General features: G+C 42.5%; 1 protein-coding gene across 2 annotated transcripts in view; it reads right to left on the bottom strand.

Annotated features, from left to right (window-relative positions):
• ZBTB2 (zinc finger and BTB domain containing 2) overlaps positions 1-8,372 on the bottom strand; it is a 31,281-nt gene that overhangs the window by 7,195 nt on the left and 15,714 nt on the right. For both annotated transcript variants that reach the window (XM_011943771.1, XM_011943772.1), the window contains exon 2: positions 4,643-4,827. In XM_011943771.1, coding sequence (XP_011799161.1) covers positions 4,643-4,815 — 173 coding nt within the window. In that variant the 5' untranslated portion in view covers positions 4,816-4,827. The remainder of the gene's footprint in view (positions 1-4,642; positions 4,828-8,372) is intronic.

Below are 8,372 nucleotides of genomic sequence, written 5' to 3'. Positions count from 1 at the left end.
GTGGCGCGATCTCAGCTTACCGCAACCTCCACCTCCTGGGTTCAAGTGACTCTCCTTCCTCAGCCTCCCGAGTAGCTGGGATTACAGGTGCGTGCCACCAGGCCTGGCTCGTTTTTGTATATTTGGGGTTTTGCCATGTTGGCCAGGCTGGTCTCAAACTCCTGACCTCAGGTGATCCGCCCTCCTCGGCCTCCCAAAGTGATGAGATTACAGGTGTGAGCCACTGTGCCCGGCCATTTTTCTTTTTTTTTTTTAATTTTTATTTTGAGTCGAAATCTTGCTCTGCTGCCTAGGCTGGAGTGCAGTGGCACGATTTTGGTTCACTGTAACCTCTGCCTCCCAGGTTCAAGTGATTCTCCTGCCTCAGCCTCCCAAGTAGCTGGGATTACAGGTGCCCGCCACCAGGCCTTGCTAATTTTTGTATTCTTTTAGTAGAAACAGTGTTTCACTGTGTTGGCCAGGCTAGTCTTGAACTCCTGACCTCAAGTGATCTGCCCGCCTCAGCCTCCCAAAGTGCTAGGATTACAGGCAAGAGCCACCATGCCTGGCTGACTTCGGTGTAAATTTTGTAATTCTTTTCTCATTCATTGTTGGATAGGCTGTCTTGTCTATCACTTATGAATTGTGACTCAACAGTAAGTCTCTCAAATTTGAAAGAACTATGTACAGTCTCAGACGGCAAAAAAAGGACACAGCTGGGGAAACCTTGGCCCACACTTTAGGCAGGCCTGGAGGAAGGACTCCAAGGGGCCAGGGAAAGAAAGCGGCAAGTCCCTGGGGTTTACAGCCAGGGATGTAAGGGCCCAAGGAGGTCTCCAAACACCAATTTATTTTGATTAAAAAAAATTTTTTTTAAAGAGAGGAGGTCTTGCTGTGTAGGCCCAGGCTGGAGTGCAGTGGCACGATCATAGCTGACTGCAGCCTCAGCCTCCTGAGTAGCTTGGATTATAGGCACATGCCACTACACCCAGCTAATTTTTAAACTTCTGTAGAGACAGGATCTCACCATCTTGCCCAGATTGGTCTTGAACTCCTGGACTCAAGAAATCTTCCTGCCTCAGTCTCCCAAAGAGTTGTGGTTAAAGGTGTGAACCACTGCAGGCAGCCTTAAAAAAAAATTTTTTTTTAAAAAAGCAGAAGCACATGTGCACACATACACTTAAAAAACAGGTGGAGGCCGGGCGTGGTGGCTCATGCCTATAATCCCAGCACTTTGGGAGGCCGAGGGGGGTGGATCACCTGAGGTCAGGTGTTTAAGACCAGCCTGGCCAACATGGCAAAACCCTATCTCTACTAAAAATACAAAAATTAGCCGGGCATGGGCGCGGGCAGCTGTAATCCCAGCTACTGGGATTGCACTCCAGCCTGGGCGACAAGAGCGAGACTCCGTCTCAAAACAAACAAACAAAAACAGGTGGGATTTTTCAAAGCTCCTTAACGCACATTTCAGCCATCTGCATCCCTGACTGCTTTTATTCCTGGGCAGCTTGACCTCTGCCAATCACTCAGCTCACTATGCACCAGACTTTGGTCTTTTCCCAGTCCTTTGGAAAGGATATATAGTTCTCTATAATATACTTACATCTAAGTAGTTTCCAGACATGTTTGACATAACATTTTTTGTTTTGTTTTGAGATGGAGTTTCACTCTTGTTGCCCAGTCTGGAGTGCAGTGGCACGATCTCGGCTCACTGCAACCTCCGCCTCCCGGGTTCAAGCGATTCTCCTGCCTCAGTCTCCCGAGTAGCTGGGATTACAGGTGCACACCATGATGCCTGGCTAATTTTTGTATTTTTAGTAGGGATAGATTTTCACCATGTTGACCAGGCTGGTTGACATGCTTTTATGTAGGATAAAGATGAATATAATTTTACTACAGCTATAAGCCCTTTGGTATAAACTTCCATAGTAATTTCCGTTTTCAATTATTCCTTCACTAACATTTTAAAAGCAATAATAGGCTTAAACAACTTTAAAAATAAGGATTTTTGAATAGCATTAGCATCGTCAGAAGGCTGTACTTAGAAAGGCCTCTCCCTCAGTGGTTTTATTTTTGATAGTTGAAAATCTGTAGTTGTCTGTGATTTAAACATACCATTCAGAGTTGCAGACATAAGACAGGGACATCTAGTGGTAACTACAGCCAGAAATCTCCCTTGGAGTCAAACTTGAAAAAATTGACTCAGTCTATTCTCAGTCTATGACTGAGTAGCCGGGCGGCAGTGTTGTGCCCCACAGAGGAGGTGCTGGTTGAAAAGTACGCCACTGGCCTTCATCCTGAGTTTGCCTTGCCTCAAGGAGCTTGAATTCTGTACTAGGAGGCGGCAAAGCTGGCCACTAGGCATGGGTCACCTCTGGTGCAGTAATACACACTGTTGCTTTACACTGTTGTATTACACAAATATCACAACTCCTTGTTAGAAAGGCATTTATTTACTGCCCTATACTTAAATGTGGGTTTGTTGCATTGAATTAAAACTCATTATGTAGCATTCTTGCAGTCCTCAAGATTAAAACTGCCTCCTTTTCAATACCATTGAATTCACTGTGTTGAGACTATCCAGTACAAAACCCACACTAGGCCTGAAGACACATGAGTTAAAGGGAGCATCCTTAGCATTGCCAGATGAGCCACCCCTCCTGGGTTATTCTGCAGTTGTTCTATCTGCTCCTCCAGACACTGATCAAGTAGCTATTCTATTGTGTGCAAATACCTCAGCCATACTGGGTGGTGTTTGCAAAGATTTATAAAACCCAGTCCCTGCCCTCAAGAAACTTACAAGTGAAGAAGGGGGGTAAGTATACAAATAACAACAACATAGGGGAAAGGTGCATATTTGCACTCTTGTACATGTGCACTCTTATAAAGGAGCATAATTAAAGTGTTATGAGCCATGAGCGAGGACATGGTCACTGTCATTTGTTTTGTTTCACTTGACTGGGAGGGGTCATACAAGAGGTGCTGCATGAGCTGGGACTCAGGGAGTGGGCAGGATACCAGCAAAATGTGGTCCAGGTGAGCTGAAGCCATGAAAGTAGATTTGGTTAAGGTGAAGATGAGGGGTGGGGTGTCCCAGAGGGCCAAGTTGCAGATGAGGCTAGAAGGAGGTTGGGTTCCAAGCCTGTGGGGCCTTGGATGATAGAGTAAGGAGCCTGTGTGTTATTTTAATATCACTGGGCATCCCCGAGGTTTCTGACCCAAGGAATAACGCAGTATAGCAGGTTTCTCATCAACCACTACAGTCAAAGCAGTGTTTGGAAATACGAATCTGACAGTAATGTGGAAAATGGGTGATGAGGCAATGGAAGTGAGAAAGGAAAAGAAGTGACAAATGTGAAAGGTAATTTGAAGAAAATATGATTTGGGGACTGATAAGATGTGATTCAAAAGAGTTAAGCTTGGGATACTTGAAGATAAGAAAATAGGCAGGAGGAACTTCGGAGAGGGCCTAATTCAGTACATCCTCAAAGACGCAAAAGGAGATATTCAACTCGAAATGCCCAGCACACAGCCTGAGGCCTTGGGAATAGAGTTCTGGAGACAGAACAGTCAAGGCCAGAGCTATAAACTGAAGTTTCCAGCAGAAGCGAGATCTAGGAAAAAGACACACACCCATAGGAAGAGTGCAAAAGACAAAATTCACCAAAGGCCCAGGTTTAGAGGGCAGAAAAACAAGAGATATTCAGCTATAAAAATGCAGATGACAACCACTTAAGAAGGAAGCAAACAAGAGCAGATGCTGGAGGACAGGATGCTAGAAGGCTGAGAGAAGGGCAGTGGTTTTGATGAGGGGTGACCTTAGAGAAAAGACTGCAGTAGAGTGAAGGAGGGGAGGAAACCACAGCGCACACTGATAGGAAGAGTGTGGGATGAGGAGAGTGCAGGCGAGGACCTTGATTACCCTTTTAAGGGCTTTCATAGTAAAGTGATGGAGAAGCGGCACCGTTAACTCAGGCAGACAGCAGTGTCGAGGATGTGCTGATCCCACATGGGCTGGGGGCAGGGTAGGGGGTGTATGAAAACAGAGAAAATAAAAAGAATAGAATAAAAGTTGAGGAGTCGGATCTCGCAGCATGAGGGAGGGAGGGAGATCATTTTCCAGAGACACCGAGAGGCCCTTTTCTCAAGATAGGAGAGATGAAAAGAAAGAAACTAAGCAAAGCTAGAGATGTTTTCAGATAGAAAAGAGGGGAACTGGAGAAATTCATGCCCTCAAGCTTCTTGTTAGAGGAGGAGACAAGAATAAATGCTGAAAGTCGGGGGGATACTCAGGGGACTGGGGCTGGAGGAATGAGAGGCAGGGCTTAGATAATGAGTCCAGAAAAGATTACTGCTGGAAGGCTTCACTGAGGTTGGGGAGCTGGCTTTATAATGGACCTGATCTTGCATGTCCTGATCATGCAGGTGATACCCAGCGAGGGCATCTGGAGGTGGAGGGACTGCGTAGAGCTGGCAGGTCCAGTGATTCTCAAGTGCTACTGAAAGCACACATAACAAGAAGGTAGGGGGCGAGTGAGGCCACAAGGGAGCAGGTCAGCTAGGAGCTAGGAGAGGTAGAGAGACCCATGGTCTTGATGAGGGCCAGGGATAGGGAGGTTAAGAAGTCTACAGTCATTAGGTTATTAGCAACCACTTTAGTTACCTGGTCTGATGGACAAACAACATCTTAAAGTAATTGGAGAATGAAGCAAGAACTGATTTGTGTGCCTTGAAGTATACATCGCCGATTGCAACCGTGCAGTCACACAGGAAACCAAACTCTCGCTGAGCGTTTAACTGTTGCAGGAGAATAAGTCCATGGTTGGCCAAATCCATTTTTTAAAAAATCTGCAAAGCAAACAATTTTATTTTTAAGAAGGTGATTCACAAATAAGAATGTGTCCTTTATAGTCACCAACAGTCATGATCATAGCTAACATGTCATCATAGCTAATGTGTCAGGCACTGCTAAAAACGTTACATAGATTAACTCATTTAGTCTTCCTAACAGTCCTCTGAAGTAATTATGTCATTCCGCTTTTTTTTTTAAACAAATGATGTCATTTAAAGTAAATCAGGGAATTACGTGATTTGCCCAAGCTCACACAGATGGTAATGGATAAGCCAGGAAATGAACTCAGGTGGTCTGCCTTTAAGCATCAAGTCCTGGAGACAGACAGCAAATATCTTGGACCATTGAGTCTTTTAGTTTAAAATTCCAAATGCAAATGGAGTCTTTTAGTGTAAGATTCCAAATGGAAATTCTAATGATGCATCAGAGTTTGTCAATTCTTCCGCAGAGATAGATAAATTAAGGTGTTGGGGTGGGGTCCCAGCAGGGCAGGGTGAGAATCAATAAGTTTGAGGGTCAATAGTCCAGCTCCTGCTGTGTGCTCCTGCTGGTGATGTAACAGCCCCATCACCCCGACCCTTAACACTTATGGAGGAAGTGGGGTTGGGGCCGTGCATCCTTCCTTGTGGAGGAGGAAATGGGTTTTGAGACATCTAAGTAATTTGCCCCAGGCCTTCTAGCCAAAAGGTGGGAGGATCAAAATTTAAATGTGAATGTTCTGATTCCAAATTCTGTGATTTTCATTATTCACACTTGACCCTAGCAAACCCCGCTGGTCTATTTATAATAAAGAGGCTGCCTGACATTGCCTGGTTCATCAAATCTCTAGACTGCTCCTTTTCTACAAAGAGCATTTATAAAAGCCCATTACACATACACCAACATTATATTTAACGTTATACTTAGTGGTAAGGAAGGCGGAATGTTTTCTTCATAAGATTGGGAACAAGGCAAAGATGTCCCCTCTCGATATTCAACATAGCACTGGAAGTACTAGCTCATGCAACAAAGCAAGACAGGAAATAAAAAGCATACAGAAGAAAAAGGAAAAAATAAAATTGTCACTATTTGCAGATGACACGATTGTAACACAGAAAGTCCCAAGGCATCTATTAAAAAACAAAACAAAACAAAACAAAAAAACCTTGTAGAACTAATAAACGAGTTTGGCAAGTCACAAACATACAAAAAAAATCAACTGTAATGCTGTATACTAGCAATGAACATGTGGACTCAATTAAAAAGATAATACCACTTAAAATCATTCAAAAAATGAAATATATGGGTGTAAATCTAATAAAACATGTGCAGGACTTGCATGTTGAAAACTATAAAACATTGATTAAAGAAATAAAAGATCTAAATAAACAGATATGCTATGATTATGGATAGGAAGACTCAATATGGTAAATATATCAATTTCCCCAAATTGACATATAGGTTTGATGCAATTCCTATAAAAATCCCAGCAAGATTTTTTTGTAGATATACACAAAATTATTCTAAAATGTACATGTAAAAGCAAAGGAACTAGAATAGCTAAAATTATATATATGTGTGTGTGTGCATATATATATATTATATACATATATATATATATATAGACAAACTTCTCACTCTTGTTGCAGGCAGGAGTGCAGTGTCACAATCTCAGCTCACTGCAACCTCCATCTCCTGGGTTCAAGCAATTCTCCTCCCTCAGCCTCCCTGGGGTAGCTGGGATTACAGGCACGCACCACCAAGCCCGGCTAAGTTTTTTGTATTTTTAGTAGAGACGGAGTTTCACCATGTTGGCTAGGCTGGCCTCGAATTCCTAACCTCAGGTGATCCACCCGCCTCGGCCTCCCAAAGTGCTGGGATTTACAGGTGTGAGCAACCACGCCTGGCCTAAAATAATTTTTAAAAAAGAACCATAAAGTGGGAGAAACCAGTCCACCCAATTTCAAAATGCAGTATATTGCTATAGCATTCAAGACTGTGTGGTATTGGCAGAGGGACAGGCAAATGAATCAATGGAACAAAATTGTGAACCCAGAAGTAGACACACATAAATATGTACGACTGATTATTGACAAAGGCACAAAAGCAATTCAGTGGAGGAAGAATAAGCTTTTCAACAAATGGTGCAGGATCAACTGGACTTCCACAGGCAAAAAAGAAAAACGAAAAAGAACCTGGACACTTAAGTCTCATATTTTATATAATAAAAATCACCTCAAAATGGATAATGAACTTAAATGTAAAACACAAAACTATAAAACTTTTGGAAAAAACATGTAAGAAAATCTAAAATCTAGGGCTAGTCAAAGAGTTTTTACGCTTGACATCAAAAGCAGAATCCTTAAAATGAGAACTTGATAAACTGGACTTCATTAAAATTAAAAACTTTTGCTCTCTGAAAGACCTGAGAGGATGAAAACACAAGCTCAAAGACTAGGAGTCAGTATTTGAAAACTTTTGCAAACTAGTCCTTTGACAAAGGATTAGTATCTGGAATATATAAAGAACTTTGAAAACTCAACAGTAAAAAAAAAATCAAATCAGAAAATATGTAATAGACTTGAAGAGACATTTCACCAAAGAGGATATACAGATCGAAAAGATGTTCGAAACCACTAGCCACTAGGGAAAAGCAAATTAAAACCACAGTATCACTACGCACCTATCAGGATGGCTAAAATAAGAAACAGTCACAACACATGGTGGCAAGAGTGTGGAGAAGCTGGATCATTCATATGTTGCTGGTAGGAATGTAAAATGGTACAGTCACTCTGGAAAAGAGTTAGCAGCTTCTTAAAAAAAACTAAACATGCAACTATCACATGACCCAGTAACTGTACTCCTGGATGTTTATCTCAGAGGAATGAAAACTTATGTTCACACAAAAACCTGTATGGGAATGTCCATAGCGGCTTAATTCCTAATAGTCAAAAACTAGAGACAATTCAGATGTCCTTCAATAACTGAATAAACATACTATGGTATGCCCACACACAGGGAAACTACTCAGCCATAAGAAGAAATGACCTCCTGATAACACACAACAAATTGGGTGAATTACACTCAGCGAAAAAAGCCAATCCCAAAAGATTATATACTGTACGATTACACTGATACAATATGTATGAAAATTAAGGAAATGGAGAACAGATTAGTGCTGTGGGGTGTATGGTAGCAGGTGGGCATGGCAATGGAAGGGCAACATGAGGGATCCTTGTGGTGATGAGAATGTTCTGCATGTCAAAATCCTGGCTCTGATACTATATTATAGTTTTGCAAGATGTTTCCATTAGGGGAAACTGGGTAAAGGGTATATGGGATCTCTGTACTATTTCTTGCGGCTGCATCTGAATCTGTAATGATCTCAAAATAAAGTTCAATTTTTTTTTTTTGAGACAGAGTTTCGCTCTTGTTGCCCAGCCTGGAGTGCAATGGCGTCATCTTGGCTCACTGTAACCTCTGCCTCCCAGGTTCAAGCAATTCTCCTGCCTCAGCCTCCCGAGTAGCTGGGATTACAGGTGCCTGCCACCATGCCCGGCTA

Source organism: Colobus angolensis, unplaced genomic scaffold, assembly GCF_000951035.1.
Source record: "Colobus angolensis palliatus isolate OR3802 unplaced genomic scaffold, Cang.pa_1.0 Scaffold221, whole genome shotgun sequence".
NCBI classification, from domain to species: domain Eukaryota; kingdom Metazoa; phylum Chordata; class Mammalia; order Primates; family Cercopithecidae; genus Colobus; species Colobus angolensis.
The sequence above is the reverse complement of the archived record's forward strand: the minus strand, read 5'-3'. Positions and strand labels throughout refer to the sequence as shown.